The sequence below is a fragment of the Aedes aegypti genome, chromosome 2, assembly GCF_002204515.2.
Source record: "Aedes aegypti strain LVP_AGWG chromosome 2, AaegL5.0 Primary Assembly, whole genome shotgun sequence".
Classification (NCBI taxonomy): domain Eukaryota; kingdom Metazoa; phylum Arthropoda; class Insecta; order Diptera; family Culicidae; genus Aedes; species Aedes aegypti.
Window position 1 is genome coordinate 152,885,559 of NC_035108.1, and position 19,885 is coordinate 152,905,443.

Sequence of the window (19,885 nt, forward strand, 5' to 3'; positions counted from 1 at the left end):
GGAAAAATAATCATCCTCTTTCTGGAATTAGGTCCCAACTAGGGTAGAGTCTGCTTCTCAGCTACACTAGCATTTACTGAGAGCTTTACTGATAATTTGATCATTTTTGCATTGGTGCATCATGATTTTTATTAAGAGATGATCTGCAACCCGAACTGATGCAACACTTTAACATATGTAGAAGAAAAAGCCAAGGCAAACTGCTTCTCCTAGCCGTCTAGAACATTGTTACAGGGAACCAGCCTCCGCAGAGCGAATACTCTGCTCTGCAGTCAACTCATGGCGGCACGCCATAGGTGCTATAATTCCAGTATAATCTGAATGACAGCCGCAGTTACTGCATTCCAGCACTCGGCATCCCAACACATAGCACATCGAGTGGCATGCACCTCGATGCACTTAGAGTTACATAATTACCAGGAGAACATAAATGGACTAACGAGTCTCCAACCAAACCGCCTTTCAACGCATCAAAATCATAGTGTGATGCGCTAGGTTCACACAAATTCTGAAAGCGCGCTAGGGTAGATTCAACACATGCTCGCCATCGGTATCCAAGTTGTAAAACAACTGCTCAGTAACGATGGGTCTCTACAGCTATTTTTACCTTATTATACAGGTGTCTAGATGGTCTACATGGTACGGTCGAAGACGCGCGATCCGGAAGCTACAATTTCGATTCTCGTTTTAAAATTTTTTCTTCACATCAATTATTGTGCTGTTTTTGAACAACGTATGTGACGAAGTGCATGAGACGCATTGAATAATTACCCTAAAAAAAGCGTGGAACACCAACATAGGTCTCAAAATGTACAGTGCACGGGTGAGCCTGAAAGGAATGTGGCTCTTGCACATAAGGCTACAGCACGTACACAGTAACTCTGGATGCACTACGACCTGAAAAGTCTAACAAAATTTCACCCCGAAAAGATCGTTGACCAGCTTAAATTGAACCTCCCTCAGTATGGTCTTTCTGAAAATATGCGCGTTTTCTTCGCGTCTATTTTAGCTGTAGCGCTTGTGATAACTTGCTTTTTTATCTAAAGAGTATAGCCATTTGTTCTTCCTAAATTGTTGTCCATTCGACCTTTTTCGTCATTCGAACTTTTGTCTATTCGACCTTTTGTCCATTCGACCTTTTGTCCATTCGACCTTTTGTCCATTCGACCTTTTTTGTCGTTCGACCTTTTGTCCATTCGACCTTTTGTCCATTCGACCTTTTGTCCATTCGACCTTTTGTCCCTTCGACCTTTTGTCCATTCGACCTTCTGTCATTCGACCTTTTGGCATTCGACCTTTTGTCCTTCGACCTTTTGTCATAGATTCCCGCAGAGTCGTTAAGGAGTATTCATTAGAGTGGTTCAAAAAATCGTTTTTGCTCCACACCGCTCATTCTATTCTACATCAAATTCTGAATGTCCACAAAAAATTGGAGCTCATTTGGATAAAAACTAATACTGCACAAGCCCTTCAAAGTTTATATGGGAATTACTAGGAGAGAAGCAACCAATTCATTCAATCGGTCATGGTGTTTGCCCATGTGCTCTTGGGGATTAGAGCTACGTTGATACTGTGAGATACATTCATCAGCTACTACTTTGTCGAAGACCGTTTTCAAATCGGATGCCTCAGTAATTAATTATTGATTTATATCCAGTCACAAATTCTTCAGCAGTGCTCGTTTAACTTCTGAACCGGCAACATTGTTGCAACTGGCGCGAAAGATAGCACGCACAACTATGGCTACTATCCAGTGATGCCTGCAAAACAGCCCAAAAATTAAAGCCAAAGTTTTACAACTCATTCTAAAATCAATAACTAATTACTGAGGCGTTCGATTTAAAAACGGTCTTCGGCAAAGTTGCAGCTGACTATTGTATCTCACAGAATCAACGCAGTTCTAATCCCCAAGAGCACATGGGCAAACACTATGAACGATTGAATGAATTGCTTGCTTTTCCCCTAGTAATTCTCGCATAACTTCTGATCTCGCCCTAAGAGCTATTGGTAACCATGTGTGTAGCTCGTTGTTTCTGAGCATTTGAATGTGTTTTATGTTACTTAACAACGCTATGGGGATGAAAGGATCATTATCTACCTGCCCGTGATGTTGGCTTATTCTTTCATTTGCTCAGAAACAACGAGCTACACACGTGGTTACCAATGGCTTTTAGGGCGTTATCTCAGAGTATGCGAGAATTCCCATATAAATTTTGAAGGGCTTGTGCAGTATCAGTTTTATCTGAATGAGTTAAAATTTGGGAGAATACTCAGAATTTGATCCAGAATGGAATGAGCGGTGTGGAGCAAAAATGATTTTTTGAACCACTCTAGTGCTCATATAATTAAAAAAAACAGTAAATTATTCACCACCAATCCAAATGCCTTTTTGTCATGAACCTGGTAAAGTGGTTTTTAGCACATTTTGAGAACTTATAACTTATAACTTTTATTGCATTATTTGACAGAATTGTTAGAGAACCTAAACTTCAATTCACATTGATTTTCAAGTCCAATAAAATCAAAATTCTAATAGAATATAGCTATGATAATTTTCTATTATGTTTAAGGTTTCTGGCATGCTTAAGGTTTATTGATTCTTAATCTCACCACGTCTGACTTTCCTTAAATTAACTTTCATGCCGGCAAATTACCATGCCTTAATTTAATACTTTATTAGTATCGTAATTTCGGGTGAAATTGATCATTCTTCACGGTTTTTTCTTGTCTATTTTCTACAATGTTCATAATGCCAAACAACTGAATGCAGGGAAACAGGAACGAAGGTGAGCTTCATTGGCTCATGTGCCAACATTTTCTAACAAACATCATTTTAAAGCTAAGAAATATATCTTAAATAAAAAAAACTGGGGATCGTGTTTCGGGGCGAAATTGATCACTTACCAATACGATTATTATTAGTTTTCAAAACAACTCTACATAATAAATTTGAGCCCTCTCAATCCGAATATGCTTGCTAAATTTTTAACAATACAATATTTATAAAAATAATGAATGGGTAAATTTCAAGAATCACGCGAAAAACCCCTAAATGTATGCAATTTACTTAAGAATTTCTAGATATCTAACAGAAAATCAAATATTTCAACCGAATGAGCAAATTACTACGAGTTTTGGTGCTGAAACCTGATTTTATATCTTAAGCATCCTCAAAAACTTTCAGGCTTATACCATAAACAAATCCTTTTTAGAACTAGAAGTTTATGGATGTTTGCCATACTGCACCGTAAATAATTTTAAAATTTTACATTATTTCCATAGAAATGAACATTCTTTAACGCAAAAAAAAAACTTCGCAACACACAATTCAACAATAGTTGCGACAAACAACGTTCATTCATCGCAGGTTACATTGATACGCGGTGATCAATTTCACCCGAATTACGGTAACATTTCAAACATTACATTCATTTCTTATATCTAAATGTTCAGTGTTAGGCAACACTATCATGCTCATTTGGTAAAACTAAAAAAAGGTTTTATTAACATTTTTAACAACATATTAAATTTCATTTGCAGTTAGCAGTTTTTACAGTTGAGTTGATTTCATCTTCGCATAAGAGAGAAAAAATGCTTCCAATTTACTTAACCTAACTTAACCGAAATATATAACCTAATATATAAATCTATATAAATAAAAATGGAGTGGTGTTTGTATGTCACGAAATAACATGAGAACGGATCAACGGATTGAGGTAAGTTTTTCACTGTTACATTCGACAAGGGATGCGACGTGTTCGTGCAAGGAAAAAGTTTGGGAAAGTCTCCGGAATTATCGGGAAAACGGGAGAAGGTTCAGGTGTAATTTTGTATGGGGGATTACATGACGTTTTGCAACAGCCTACTTGATGGCAAGACGAAGTTTGCCGGGACCACTAGTATACAATAGAAGATTGCAATTATTATTATTTTATTTAACGGAAGGAAGGGAGAAAGCATCAGAATCATTTTCAAAATTTTATTTTGAATCCACTGCAGAGCTATCGTCCTGGTATTACAACAGATAGTCTTTATTGGTATAGCATACACCATGGCTGGCCTCAAAATTTGTTTGAAGATCAAAAGCTTGTTTTAAAGACAAAGTTTTGATTAAAATAAAAATAATCTGTTAATGAGTGGATTTTATATATTTGTTACATTTTGCTTTAATGCCCTCAATGTGATTTATTTACATTTCTATGTGAGCCCTATATACTTAATTTCATCTGACCAAATTATTGGAACCCCTCTCATCGTGACAACTAGAAGGTTCCAAATAAAGAGTTTTTGATTTGTGTGGGAATATTATAAGATGAGTTTTGGAAGCATTAGAGATCAAATTACCACTACCACAAATTACGCCTACTTGTCCCATGTTCTATGTAAACCTTATGGACCGCGGGACAAATATGCGTAGAACGGCAGCATAAGGTATGTCACTAATTAAAGAATGGCACGCTATGTCTAAAGCAGCAGATTATAAAGATCGAATGTACGTCGGATTTTTTTCCACTAGATATAAGTATTTGGTCTATAATTTCATAATCGGAAGGTTACAAAATATTCTATCGGTGAAAATTTTCCCATACATTTTGTATGGGCTGAAATGTGTAAAAAAAACGTGATTTTCATTGATAAATTCATTGATACGGACTATGAATACGTATATGAAAAAATGGCTAAAAAGTGGAAAAAATCAAAATTTCACCGATGGAATATTTTAAAATATTCCGATTATGAAAATATAACCCAATTACTGAACTCTAACGGGAAAAAAAATCCTAGGTACCGTAATCCGGGGGCAAATTGATCACTATTTTACAGCTTTTTGTTGTGTTATCCTCAGGAATTCAAATATTGTCAAATAATTTTTGACAAAATCAGTACTCCATTGATCCTTATCAGTTTGTGTGATCGACTTTTCATGAAATATTATTTAACATATCATAAAAGTTGTTTTCATATCAAAATATTAAAATGACTCTCTGGGGTGAAATTGATCACCATATAACAAAGCAGGTTTAAGAATGAAAAATTTCCTTATCTACTAAATTTGGGTCTCCTGAATCTTAAAATGATGTCAAAATTCTTACAACTCGAGTATTTGATCATTTTATTGCAAAATTAAACTTTGAAAATCTGCCTAATACGCCTAAATGTAGGCAATTTCCATTGAAATAAGCACATTTTTTGAGAATAAATGTTTTTATGAGCAAAAAGCTATACTTGCTATGCTGTATGATATCAAAAATGAGTTCAGTAGTTCATGCTTAAGCTTACACAACATTTTGAACACTCAAAGTTGACATGTAGGTATTGTGGGCGGAAAGACGGGCAGACACCGGAATAAAATCCCAGGAAACGTGAATTTAACGCGAATGAAAGATAAAATACCGCGGACTACTTTTACTTACAAAGTGCTCGTTTATTTACTCTTACTGACAGTATCTTATACACGGGAAGAAAAAACAATATTCAGTTTTTATTCTCTGGATCAACTTTCCATCGGGGCGTATTCACGCTATCGGTGCTAAATACCAACAGGTATAGTACCATTGGATTGTTTAGCACCGACATTTCCCACTGTATTGCTTACACCTTCAAAAAATGTGAATATTTCTTTGCAAAACTGATCCTAATAAAAATGAAATAGTTCAAAACCATCATTAGACATGTATAAACTAGAAAACATGGAATGTCTGTGGTACCAACGAAGCTTTTAGCATCCTTGGGAAGAAATGTATTTTGGTACCGACCTGATCAAATTCACCCCAGTGATCAATTTGCCCCCGGATTACGGTTGCATAATTTGCATAGTGCGAACGTTTCAATGTATCGGCAAACGTTGAACAGCCCACACTTTGCTTATGAGTTGTTCAACAATCAGCGTAAAATTAGACCGTTCAAAATTTGGTGACTTGCCCTAGAACTTGCAAGGATAAGCGAAATTAACTTAAATGGTAATGATACACTTCTGAATACTATCAACAATTCTACTTTCCAATTGGCAATGCAATTCCAATTGCCAGAATTAGTAAAATTAATATATTAGATAATGTACAATGACCATAAAACATTAGCGAACCTGTGACCGTCTTCAAAATATTCTCAGCAATCAACCACTACAACTTGTTCAAGAATCCTCACTCCGACATACGGGATAAATTTCGATACACCGGAATGTAAGAGGCAATAATGATATACCCCGCATGAATACCAATTGATCGATTTGCCTGTTCGATATATAAACGCCTGTTTCTGGCGACAGAATTATCAGTGATCGGTGGAAGCTTATCCAAGCATTGCATAAGCTTAGCTCCGAATTTTCAAACCAACGCGGACGAAGTGTGATTTTACATTCATTTGTTAAGATCCTAGTCTCGAACTAGGAAATCGCATCGAATTTTATTTCCGTATTGTGAGTAGAGGGAAAATAACATTATAAAAATGATGAAGTGTTTGATTATTTTGGCAGTGCTGTGTGTTCTGTGTGCAGGATACTCGATTCCCATGCAAAATGGTTAGTATTTAAACTGAAAAATAGTTCAACGTTAACCAAAGATCTAAAAGTGATAGTGGTGTCATAATAATTGTAAATATTTGTCTACTGTTAGGTTTCATGTATTATCAGCAACCAATGGCCTACAGGGTTGCTCATCGCACAGCACATGGAGTTCACTATCAAAATCAGCAGCTGCAAGAAAATGATGCAGAAGTTCCTGTTCAAGATCCCTACGTAGAGCCTGCCGCATATCCATCGGAGCAGTTCCCAGCTGATGTCGAACCTCAATTTGATGTACCAGCTGTCCATGAAATCGAGGCTGATGTACCCTTGGCAGATGTGGAACCAGTTGCAGCCCCAGCAGTCCCAGCAACAGTGAATGCCCCAGAAAAGAAGAAGAAGAAAGTGCCCGTTAAGGTCGATTCGGATGAAGAGCAAGATGCCCAAGTCGGACGCCGTAGTTCTGATGGGGCTGCTGCACCAAGCGTGTATTTCCCACTCAACTTCGGAAATACTAAAGGTGGAGCCATTGCGGTTGCCAACTCGTACAGCACCGGAAAGGATGGTTCGGCCACCAGTACTGCCACTGCCTACGGAAGTCCTGCTACCGCTGAATTAAGAAGAACCGCACCTGTCCAGCTGAAGAAGAAGCCTGCTAAACTACGAGCTCGACAGAATTAGAATTATGGGAGTGTATTTAGCTAGCAGTTCAGTGATTTATCGTAATAAGGTTTAGTTTATAAAATTTATTCCAACTCAACCATAATTTATCAAACAAAACAATAATAGTTTTTTTTTTCATACGATTTCTGAAAAGTGTACAATTTGACCAATATTTACTATGTAAATAATTCAAATCGCAATCAACTCGAACCAAACAATTGCTCAAATAAACGTCATTTTATACTAGATACATTATCGTATTTTTTTTTTTTTATTTTCTCCTTTTCTTCTTTTTTGCTCATTTTCCTTGGCCTCAGAACCATTCCCCGGAACCCCCATACGGTATTACTGACTATAGAGCTTATCATTGATCATTACCCCGTGAAGCTTCAGGAAATATTTAGACTAACTTAATGGTGCCTACCGTAATAAATGCCCTTCGTTCAGACTTCTGGTTGTTGACCAAAACAACCCCAGTCTTACGGTGGAGCTCTTTCCAGTTAACTAAGGTGTGGTCCACTTAGAATTGTAACAAACATGTTTGCTTCTTACAGCGACTCTAGTGGTCGGATTTGAATATTCAACATGTGCACTATAACAATAATAGCCTTTCTTAGCTAAGTGGTTAGAGTCCGCAGCTACAAAGCAAAACCATGCTGAAGGTGTCTGGGTTCGATTCCCGGTCGGTCCAGGGTCTTTTTGTAATGGAAATTTCCTTTACTTCCCTGGGCATAGAGTATCATCGTATAAATATAAATAAGATATACGAATGCAAATATAGCTTTCAGTTAATAACTGTGGAAGTGCTCATAAGAACAGTAAGCTGAAGAGCAGGCTCTGTCGAAGTGAAGACGTAATGCCGAGAAGAAGAACAATAATAACAGAGAATTTTAACTTAGAAAAAAAGAGAACATCTTGGTCATTTTGAAAAATCGTGAAAGTGGTAGGAGTAAAATGAACACCTTACGGATATTATCTTGTTTATTATAGAAAAACAATGTATTTGAATAATTCTATCGCACAACATAAAAATGAGGAGCAGCGACCCGAATTCCGACAAGGATACACAAATTTTCACATGTTTTTATCGTTAGCAAAAATAGATGGAAATGTTCATATTAGACGGATTCCATCCAGTATAAGTCGAAAAAAATAAAAATCGATGATCTACGATTTGGATTAAATTTCACACATGTTTTCAGTATGGTAGAATTAGTGTTTCCATAGATAAATTTATGATTTTGACTCAAAAATATCTTTTGAGAATGGCCAATGAGTTTTTACACACAATTTATTTGAAAAATTTTAATTCCCCGGAATTATTGGTTTCAGAAAAAATATGTTCGATGGAGAAGTTGTGGTGAACCTATGGGCTACAAAAGCAAAATATACACTGAAAAAATAGTTTATTTATTATCATGGAGTATTTAAAAATTAAATTTCTAACTCAAATTATTCAAAAAACCTCATTTTTTATATCTCGCAGGAGGATTTTCTCTTCATCGTAGCATTGTTGAAAAACGTGTATATCCATTCGTTTGCTCGGTAACATCAAGCAACAAACTCGGTTACCAATGGCTTTTAGGGCGAGATCACAAGTTATGCGAGATATGTTTTAAATTTTCAGCATAGAATATTGATAGCAAACAGATGATTGGGACAAAATTCCATGATGAAGAAATTTATATTAGAAAGCTTTTCTAAGAACAACTTTTGGTCGATTTTCAAAATTTTGGTTTTTGTCAAAATAAACACGTTTTGATGATATAATAAACATCTTGAAATTATTCTAAACAATAATTATTATAACGATCAGTTCATTACAAGTAGCAATTTTCGAGCTGTTTCGAGTATAATGCAAAAATATATAATTAAATAATAAAACATACCAAATGTTTAATGTTTTTCAAACAACGTATGTAGCTCGAACTTCAGGTAAAAAATAATGTGTTATCTTTGTATAGTCAAGGAAAATGGTATCGGTGTTGTGCATATCAAAACTGAATATACCCCGGAAATTGAAATTCATTCAAACATATTTTTCCTATCATCATTCATGTTACTGACTTGAAATAGTAATCACCCTGCAGATGATGGAATAAAATCTGGGATAGCACTTTGTAGGTGGGATTTAGGATAGTGATCCCATGGTAGTTTTGTCATTCCAGCTTGTCGCCTTTTTGTAGATGGGACATACCATCTCTTACTCCGAAAGCTGTTCCGTATCCCAGATTCCGACAATCAGCCTGTGGAGACCCCTCCGGGCCCATTTTGATGAGTTCAGCTTAATACCAGCCTTACCAAGCATCTTGTTGTTCTTGAGCTGGTGGATGGCATCCTTAACTTCCCTCAGTGGTAAATCATTTGGCATAACGGTCGTTTGGTATAATGAGTCAAAAGCCAAGAATTTCTTAAGGTGACATTCGACTTTACGTTTCTCTTAAATCCCACTGACGACATTAGACTTATTTTAGAATTCATTAGTACAAAACAAATTCCTACTTTTATCAACAATCCTCTTGCTCTTGAATAAATTGACATTTTTTTTTTAAATTTTATTAGATAGATTTTAATTTTCTCATGATCATCCACCTCTAAAGAAAATATTATAAAATATCACCTAGCTTTCTTGTTCTGTTGTCTATCTGTCGTTTCTGCCAACCTCGATACTGTGTTGTTTCTCCTTCCTTCGCATGACTCGTTTTGTTGTATTTCTGTTCACTGATATCTTCTTTTTGTTTTCACCAGTTCTTATTTTTTTCTATGCATACCTTCATGGGCAAGCCGATCTGCTTCCTTATTTCCAGTGACACCAGCATGTCCTGGTATTCAGCACAGATATACCACACGGTTATGCAGTGCATCCTCGTTTCCTTACATCCACGGATGTTGAGATATTTGCCAGATTCTATGGCATAGTTCGACAAAAAAAGAAGCTCTTTTGAGTTTTTGACGAGGCTCAGTGCCAATTTATTGCTTCTGCTGAAAAGACACTGCATTGTTGTGGAAGGCTAACAGACCTGGAAATATTTTCGCCAAACACTCCTGCTCCGACAGTACCGTTGCTATTGATCCGTCTGTATAGACAACAGTATATCTGTTGAATCGACCTGATAAGAGTTCATGAACGATGGGGCGTACCATTTTAGGGTCGCCAGCTTTAACCTGTTGTTTAACAGTCTACACAACTTGTGGATTAGGCTTATGCCAGATTCTATCAGTTAGACGTGTTCGAATGCTGATGTTTGGGGATGATATATTCACTACTTCCTCCAGACGACTGAATACTCTTTGTATTATGGGTAAATCTCTAGCAGCTTCGTTTTTCTCTAACATGCGGATAGCCACTTGGGTTACAGATTGCAGTACAAGGAGATGAAAGGGCAGTGTGCCTGCTTCAGACATAACTGATAGAAACGGACTGATGACAAAGGCGTCAGACGCGTATCGAACCATCTGGTTGTAGATGGATGAGAGGGTTTTTATAACTGCGTTCTCCGCTCTGCTGGTAACTCCGATGCCGTATAACAGACGCAAGGTTATTATTGCCGATCCTATACGAAGTAGGGAGGTGCGATGTCCACGAGGAAGTCTGTTCCCGATAATTTTTAAAATACGTAATCTGTATTCGCATGAAGATTTGATCGTTTTGCAATGTTGCTGGAAGGTGAGTTTTCGCTCGATGGTGATTCCAATTAACTTAAGTTTATTTATTATAAACTTATTATTAACAGCGTCTGTTCCTCATGTCAGGGGCGGCTGATCATCATCCAAGTGCCAAAGAAGGACTCTAAGCTAAACTGCGCACTATGGTCCTCCGAACATTTAGGGGGAATGGTCCTCCGGAAATCTAGGGGGTTGGTGTCAGGCCCTGCAAGCCAACCGTAAAAACACATCAGCACAGGAACGTCAACGAGAGAATACGGACCGGAACAATCGGCAAAGACCACAGCGACGAAAAAGGACTAGCGATTGGAAACTCGGTACGTGGAACTGCAAATCTCTCAACTTCATTGGAAGTACTCGCATACTCTCCGATGTACTGAAGACCCGCGGTTTCGACATAGTAGCGCTGCAGGAGGTGTGCTGGACAGGAGCATTGGTGCGAACGTTTAGAGGTAATCATACCATCTACCAGAGCAGCGGCAACACACGCGAGCTGGGAACAGCTTTCATAGTGATGGGTGATATGCAAAGGCGCGTGATCGGGTGGGCCCACACTCCGGAAGCACTGATGATGACAAGGACGCATTTTACGCGCAGCTCGAACGCGAGTACGACCGCTGCCCAAGCCACGACGTCAAGATCATCATAGGAGATTTGAACGCTCAGGTTGGCCAGGAGGAGAGGTTCAGACCGACGATTGGAAAGTTCAGCGCCCACCGGCTGACGAACGAGAACGGCCTACGACTGATAGATTTTGCCGCCTCCAAGAATATGGCCATTCGTAGCACCTATTTCCAGCACAGCCTCCCGTATCGGTACACCTGGAGATCACCTCAGCAGACAGAATCGCAAATTGACCACGTTTTGATCGATGGACGGCACTTCTCCGGCTCCGGTACAATTCTCCGGCTCTCCGGTACAATCTCGAGCGGCTGAAACAACCGGATGCCGCCAATGCGTACGCGCAGCATCTTGAGGCAGAGTTGCCGGATGAGGGCGAGCTCGATAGGGCCCCTCTTGAGGACTGCTGGAGGACAGTCAAAGCAGCCATTAACGACGCTGCCGAAAGCATTGTCGGATATGTGGAACGGAGCCCAAGAAACGATTTGTTCGACGAGGAGTGCCAGGAGGTTTTAGAGGAGAAGAATGCAGCGCGGGCTACAATGCTGCAGCATGGTACGCGGCAAAACGTGGAACGATACAGACTGAAACGGAAACAGCAAACCCGCCTATTCCGGGACAAAAAGCGCCGCCTGGAAGAGGTGGAATGCCAAGAGATGGAGTTGCTGTACCGTTCTCAAGAAACGCGGAAGTTCTATCAGAAGCTCAACACATCCCGCAAAGGCTTCGTGCCGCGAGCTGAGATGTGCCGGGATAAGGATGGGAGCATCTTGACGGACGGACGCGAGGTGATCGAAAGGTGGAAGCAGCACTACGATGAACACCTGAATGGCGCAGAGAACACAGGCACAGAAGGTCAGGAAAACGAAGGCGATGGCTACGTCAGCACAGCGGACAGCGGAAACCAACCAGCTCCCACGATGGGGGAAGTTAAGGATGCCATTCAACAGCTCAAGAACAACAAGGCCGCTGGCAAGGATGGTATCGGAGCCGAACTCATCAAGATGGGCCCGGACAGGTTGGCCGCTTGTCTGCATCGGCTGATAGTCAGAATCTGGGAAACGGAACAACTACCGGAGGAGTGGAAGCAAGGCGTTATATGCCCTATCTACAAAAAGGGCGACAAACTGGAGTGTGAAAATTATCGTGCAATCACCATCCTAAACGCCGCCTACAGAGTGCTATCCCAGATTCTCTCCCGTCGTCTATCATCTATAGCAAACGAGTTCGTGGGAAGTTATCAAGCAGATTTCATCGACGGCCGCTCGACAACGGACCAGATCTTTTCCGTGCGGCAAATCCTCCAGAAATGCCGTGAGTACCAGGTCCCTACACACCATTTGTTCATCGATTTCAAGGCGGCATACGATAGTATCAACCGCGTAGAGCTATGGAAAATCATGGACGAGAACAGCTTTCCCGGGAAGCTCACTAGATTGATCAGAGCAACGATGGACGGTGTGCAAAACTGCGTGAAGATCTCGGGCGAACACTCCAGTTCGTTCGAGTCTCGGCGGGGACTACGACAGGGCGATGGACTTTCGTGCCTATTGTTCAATATTGCGCTTGAAGGTGTTATGCGGAGAGCCGGACTTAACAGTCGAGGCACGATTTTCACGAGATCCGGACAATTTGTTTGCTTCGCGGAGAAAATTTGAAACGGTGGCAGATTTGTTCACCCGCCTAAAATGCGATGCAACAAGAGTCGAGCTAATGGTGAATGCGTCGAAAACAAAGTACATGCTGGTTGGCGGAACTGAGCGCGACCCCGCCTAGGAAGCAGTGTTACGATAGACGGAAATACCTTCGAGGTGGTGGACGAGTTCGTCTACCTCGGATCTTTGTTGACGGCTGACAATAATGTTAGTCGGGAAATACGAAGGCGCATCATCAGCGGAAGTCGTGCCTGCTATGGGCTCCAGAAGAAACTGCGGTCAAGAAAGATTCACCCCCGCACTAAATGTACGATGTACAAAACGCTCATAAGACCGGTAGTCCTCTATGGGCATGAGGCGTGGACTATGCTCGAGGAGGACTTGCAAGCTCTTGGGGTTTTCGAACGCCGAGTGCTAAGGACGATCTTCGGCGGCGTGCAGGAGAACGGCGTGTGGCGGCGAAGGATGAACCACGAGCTCGCTCAACTCTACGGCGAACCCAGTATCGTAAAGGTAGCTAAAGCTGGAAGGATACGCTGGGCAGGGCATGTTGCAAGAATGCCGGACAACAACCCTGTAAAGATGGTGTTCGCTACGAATCCGGTCGGAACAAGAAGGCGTGGGGCGCAGCGAGCTAGGTGGATTGACCAGGTGCACCAGGACCTGGAGAACGTGGGTCACAGTCGAGGATGGAGAGAAGCGGCCATGAACCGAGTGAATTGGCGAATTATTGTTGGCGAGGCTTTATCAAGATAATTGATGTAAAGCCAAATAAGTAAGTAAGTAAGTAAGTTTATTTGTCTTTGGAATAGGTACTTGATCAATGCAAATATTGTTACCCGGCGCTCTGCGAACATTGGGACTTCCGTAAAATATATTTGACTTTGAAGGTGAAATTCTTAAGCCAACACTCTTGAGTAGTGTTTGATCCTTTGCTCGCGTCACTTGCTCCTGCGGGGGCGGGTGATGTGAGCAGGATCAATCGTGTCGCGCGTCGCTCGCGTGGCATGATCTATTAGTGGCGCGGATCGCGAAGCAGACTAGTTGTGTTTGATCCTTTGCTCGCGTCGCTTGCTCCTGCGGGGGCGGGTGATGTGAGCAGGATCAATCGTGTCGCGCGTCGCTCGCGTGGCATGATTTATTAGTGGCGCGGTTCGCGAAGCAGGTTGGTAGTGTTCGATCCTTAGCTCGCGTCAAATAATTTATCATGGTCTAATCGCTTATCAAAGTGAATCCTGTGACCCAACGATCCTCCCCATTAACAAACATCCCTCCCAGTAACCTTTGTGGAGATGCAGAGGTAAACACGGTCTCCATATAGCAAAGGTTACACACTAACATTCCTTCCTCCAATCCCACCTGACTGCAAGGACGTGGCCGGCGCCGTTATTGACCCTGTATAAATAGAGGCACTGAATTATGCACACTGAAGAAGATTATGGCCAATCCCAGCCGAACTTCTAGTTGATTCTTTGTGCATTTTCACTGACTTCGGTCAATCACGGAATAGCAACCATTGATATGTGTAGTCAGTCTAAGCTAAGCTAAGCTAAGCTAAGAAATTCTTAAGCCAACACTCTTAGCCCATTTGTTAACGGCCTTCACTGCAGCCTGTAGTGTTCGGTAGAGCGTTTTTTTCTTTTCTCGTTCGAACGATAAGTATTATGTCATCTGCATACAAGAGAATTTCGACTGCATTTGGAATCAAACGAAACACCGGTTGAACGGCCACTAAAAACAAATGTCCTTGCACTTGAACTTGGAACGTTCTATCAGTAAGAAAGCTGTTCAGAGTGTTGAACATACGACCACTAACACGCCATTTTCGAAGTGTACGGAGGATGCCATATCGCCACGTAGTGTTGTATGGTTAAGAAAAAACCATCGACGCAACCAGACAATGTTCGTTGTTTTCGGGTAGTGATCTTTCAAGTTCAGCAAGGTAGGTAGCCAACGTTCAGGTTTTTTTCCGTCCGATAATTAGTACGGAGTGCCTTCGCTCCGCCACCAATGATAACGGTCTAAGATTAATAACTTTCGCTGCAGTTGAAGAGTAGAAGTATTAACCTCAGAATGCTAATGTCGCTACTGTTCCTGTTACCAACATCTAGTTTGCCACGCGCTGACAGCTTGAGTACCGGTCCTCAAAGCGTCAAATAAATTTTAAAATCATCCACTACAACATGGCATCGAACAAACATTCAAAACATACAGTTCAAAGTGATAATGAACTAATTCAGTTTTGTGAGAGCAGCGCCATTAGCGTTCTACTACTAATATTTCTATTAGTTGAAGGGATGGCCATCAGCAGCACCTACTTTGCACGCAAAGTCATACGAAAGCACACCTGGATGCACCCAAATGGCGAGCTTTGCGTTTTGGTAGACGGACGGCATTTCTCGGATGTCATCGGATGTCACCTTCAGAGGTCCAATCATCGATTCTGATCACTATCTCGATGTCAGTAAAATTCGTGCACGGTTTTCTACCGTGGCGAACAAAAGATCACATCGACCGTTAAGTTTCAATATCCAACTCTTATCAACAGAGAGTGTATCAGTCGAGTACCGCCGGAAGCATGATGACGTAGGCGACAACCTCCAGGAGTCTATCCACGGTGCGATAAGCACAACAGCGCGAAAGGTAATAGGTACTGCTCAGGGACGACCCTGAAATGGTTGGTTTGATGAGGAGTGCCAGAATGTGACGGATGAGAAGAATGATGCCAGAAGATGCTTGTTAGTGTCTTGTACCCGGCAGAAAAGAGAGCGGTACAAGGATCTAGAGCATCCGAGAAAAGAATTCACCACAGAAAGAAAAAGCAGTGTGAAGAAGACATCATTACTGCTGTGGTCCTTACAAGTGTTCCACCAGAGATTCCGTGATCGTCTAGGTTTGGGTTCCAGGTAGGGTTGAGGACATCCGGAGTCTGTAGTTCCCAGGGGTGGTTTGTAGGTGTCCAGGCAAGTATATTCTTGGCACTCTAACACAGGTAATTACGCGATTGGTACTTTAAAACACTTTATTGCACTAATTCAAAATTTATTACACACTACAATTAACGATTTATTAAACTACAGACTATACATTTATTCTATAACACTACAGATTAAAATAGGACGATTTTGGTGACTGATCAAATCGAAACAAAGTGTTATACAATATGTTTACATATATTATGTTAATGGCGTACGGAAGAAAACAGCACCGTCTCCCGTCATGTGCAATGACCGTGAAGGTAACTTATTGACAGACAAAATCATGGTGACTGCCAGGTTGAAAGAGCACTTTGAGCATTTGCTAAACTAAGAGAACACGAGCGCATCTGAGTACAGATTAATCATCAGCAACGATGGACAAGCTGTGGAGCCCCCGACGCTAGATGAGGTTAGAAGAGCGATCAAGGAGTTGAAGAAATTTAAGGCTGCTGGAAAAGACGAGCTCCCAGCTGAACTTCCCGAGCAAAGTTAAATACCAAAATGATAACAAATCTAGTTATCTGGTTATCATCATTTGATAACTGATTTTGTTATCACCTTGGCTGAATTAACAGCCAACATAACAAAAATGAGAACTCAAATTTGTATGTCGAATAACAAAGTAATAGTAAATTATGTTATCACTGAGTTCAAGTTGATAACTAAATCTGTATCATCATATATTTTTGAAATTTATGGTCATAAATCAAGAAAACATTTTGATAGATGAGTGTTTTGGATTAAACTTACGCTTCAAATAATTTTAGAAAATTTTGTATGACGAAAAGTCAACTTTGTTTAATAACACATGCTTCATAAAAATGTTATGGAAAAGATGTGTGATAACATATTTTGTTATCAACCTGTTATCGAAAATAGCTGTCACGGATACATTGATAACAAATTTTGTTACCATTCCGGGATCATTGATAACACAATATCAAAATGATAACAGCGATAATAAAAGTTGTTATCATTTTGATATCATCCAGTTATCCGTCTTTGCTCGGGTTGTCAAGCACGGTAGTGAGCAGCTGTACGAAATTCTGTACTGTACTCTGGTAAGAATATGGGAGGATGAAGAATTGCCTGCTAGCTAGCTGAAGGGTCTCATGTGCCCTCTATATGAAAAGGGACATAAACTGGAGTATTACCGAGAAATGTCGCGTGTTCTGTTCGACAGATTGAGGCCGCTGGAGGAGTCTTCCATCGGCGAACACCATGCTGGTTTTCGTGAGGACCGATCAACATGTTTACCTTGCGACAAATCCTTGATAAGTTCCGGGAATACAACTTGCTGACTCACCATATGTTCATTGATTTCAAGGCAGCGTACGATTCAGTATAGAGAAATGAGTTATGAAAGATAATGATAGAACACGGTTTTCCGACGAAACTGTTTAGACGGATGAGATTTCGATCTCCTTTGTAACCTTAGATGGATTAAAGCAAGGAGATGCGATTTTGAACCTTTTGTTCAACATTGCTCTCGAAGGAGAGCGGACGATATCGATATAATCGGAATTGATCGTCGAGCCGTAGAAGAGGCATTCGTGCTTTAAAAATGGGATACAGCAAGGATTGGACTTACCGGCAATACCAGCAAAACAAAGTACATTATCGCCGGTAGACAGCGTGGTTCTAATCGTGATGTTGGTAGCGTAGTGGTGCAATGGTGAAAGCTTTGAAATAGTTGAAGAATTTTCGTGACTTGATACTTTAGTAACGAGCGATAATGATCTCACGGATGGTGAAAAGGCGTCTTGCAGCTGCGAATAGGGCATTTTACGAGCTCCGTAACCAGCTTAAGTTACGTAGAGGCGAAGACAAAATTCGCGTTGACTAATTTTTCTCCGGTTGCTCTATACGACCATGAATCCTGGACGTCAAAAGAAGTCGACCGGAAAGCGCTTGGAGTTTTTGAGCGTATAGTGCTGCGAACAATACTCGGCGATTAACAAGAAAATGCCGGAAGATCGACAAGCAAAAATAATATATAATATTATTCAGAAGAATTATCCATTCGGCGTAGACTCAACGTAGAGGATTTTTGCCCATTAAGTATCAAGTAAGTAAGGCGTCGTCCACAAATTATGCTGCGCTGAAGGGGGAAAGGGGTAGGCTAATGCATTACGGCTCAAACAAAAAATATATTTCATCATACATAAAGTGTTGCAAAGAGGGAAGAGTGTCAAATTTTAAACTTCAGCGTAACGTAATAAATGGACGCTGCTCTCGAAGCTGCAATACAAGCTCCTGGGGATTATGAATTTTGATTGCTTAGGACATACAGTTTCTAACCGTATGTTAGTAAAAAAATACATTTCACAAAAGTTCTGAAAAACATACGCAACAATAAGATCCAGTAAACGTTTTTTAACAGTTGATAGGTCTTGTGTCACATAAAATATATATCATATTTTAGCGTGACGACGTAATGGTCCAATACTCGGATCATTTTGATGAAAATTTTAGCTTGACAGCAGCCTGGCTGCTAGTTGATATCCAGTTCGCCGCCCCCAAGCTTAGGACTATATTTGGCAGCGTACAAGAGATCAGTGCAGTTTTTGGCGGTAAATAATGAATCTCGATCTCGCTCAACTCTACAACAAACCCAGTATCCAGAAGTTGGCGAAATCTGGAAGGATACAATGGGAAGGGCATGTTGCAAGAATGCCGGATCCGGTTGGTACAAGAAGGCCAGGAGCGCTGCGAGATATGTGGCTGGATCAATTGCAAAACAAAAAAAAGGAGAGTGAGATAGAACTAATGATGGAAAGATGCAGCCACAAACCAAAAATTTTGGTCTGAAATTCAGTGTTATCTGTTTAGATCTTAAATTAAATATTGATGATCAAAAATATTAGAATATCATGACAAAAATAAAGTTGAACATGGCTAGGAAAAGTGAATTTTCAACTCTTGTGTCATTTAATAAATAAGTTATAAACAGTGAGATTATTTCATTCAAAAAGAAAACTTCTTGTTACTCATACTAGCAACTGACTGCACTTTTCTGGATCTGTAAGGCGCTTTGCTCAAAAATCTAATTTCAATTTGAAGCTTACAAAAAGGAACACATTCAAAAAAATCAAAAACGAAAATAAATCGTCAATGCTGTTTGACACATTTGGATGTAAAATGCATATTCCCATAGAATGCGGTTGAATTAACTTCACCCTATTTGTTTATTATACCCCTAATCCCCCTACGTTGAAACGGAATCAAAATTATCAATAAATTTCACTCCCGTGTCTACATTGATTGTTGCTGAGCAGAATTAGTGACCAAAGGAGAGCAAAATACGGCAAAATATTCGTTCTGACCCATTGATATTTGCAACCTAATTTAAGTATCCGATTTAGTAAGCATACACGTGTCAGAAAGCAATAAAATTCGTCAGGGATGCCAGTTTTGAGGAACCATGTCAACACTAATGGTTTAAAACTTCTTAGGATTAATCTGTGATAGCTGCAATGTGTGTCAACAGACTCAATGTAGATTTTTTGCGACCATATTTGAAATTTCGAGAGAAGTAGCTAATCTAATAACTAGTATTATGAATGGCCACCAGATCCAAGCAATATTAGAGCAGCTACCGTATTGTTTCAAACATTATTTTCTCTAATAATAGTAGATATAAATGCATGAAAGAATAAGTTTGAACCAAATTCTCGTATGTTGCTTTTTGTAACAAGTCAAGACAATGGTTCAATATATCTACTGAAGCACCATAAAACAAATCGCACCACGCAGCTCTTGAAATAAGTTTGCGTGCACTGGGACGCAAGAAGCAATAA

General features: G+C 40.2%; 1 protein-coding gene across 1 annotated transcript; it reads left to right on the forward strand.

Moving 5' to 3' along the window:
- Positions 1-6,259: 6,259 nt before the first annotated feature.
- LOC5569611 lies at positions 6,260-7,415 on the forward strand. The gene is made up of 2 exons (XM_001652842.2): positions 6,260-6,520; positions 6,615-7,415. Exons 1-2 carry the CDS (start codon positions 6,448-6,450, stop codon positions 7,181-7,183), a joined length of 642 nt encoding a protein of 213 aa, XP_001652892.2. The 5' UTR covers positions 6,260-6,447; the 3' UTR covers positions 7,184-7,415.
- Positions 7,416-19,885: the final 12,470 nt, after the last annotated feature.

What these genes read in the sequence shown, in the direction of transcription:
- LOC5569611 (XM_001652842.2), top strand. Translation starts at nt 6,448, where the DNA reads ATGATGAAGTGTTTGATTATTTTGGCAGTGCTGTGTGTTCTGTGTGCA. An exon ending in CTCGATTCCCATGCAAAATG is followed by an intron (nt 6,521 to 6,614) that starts GTTAGTATTTAA and finishes GTCTACTGTTAG; the next exon opens with GTTTCATGTATTATCAGCAA.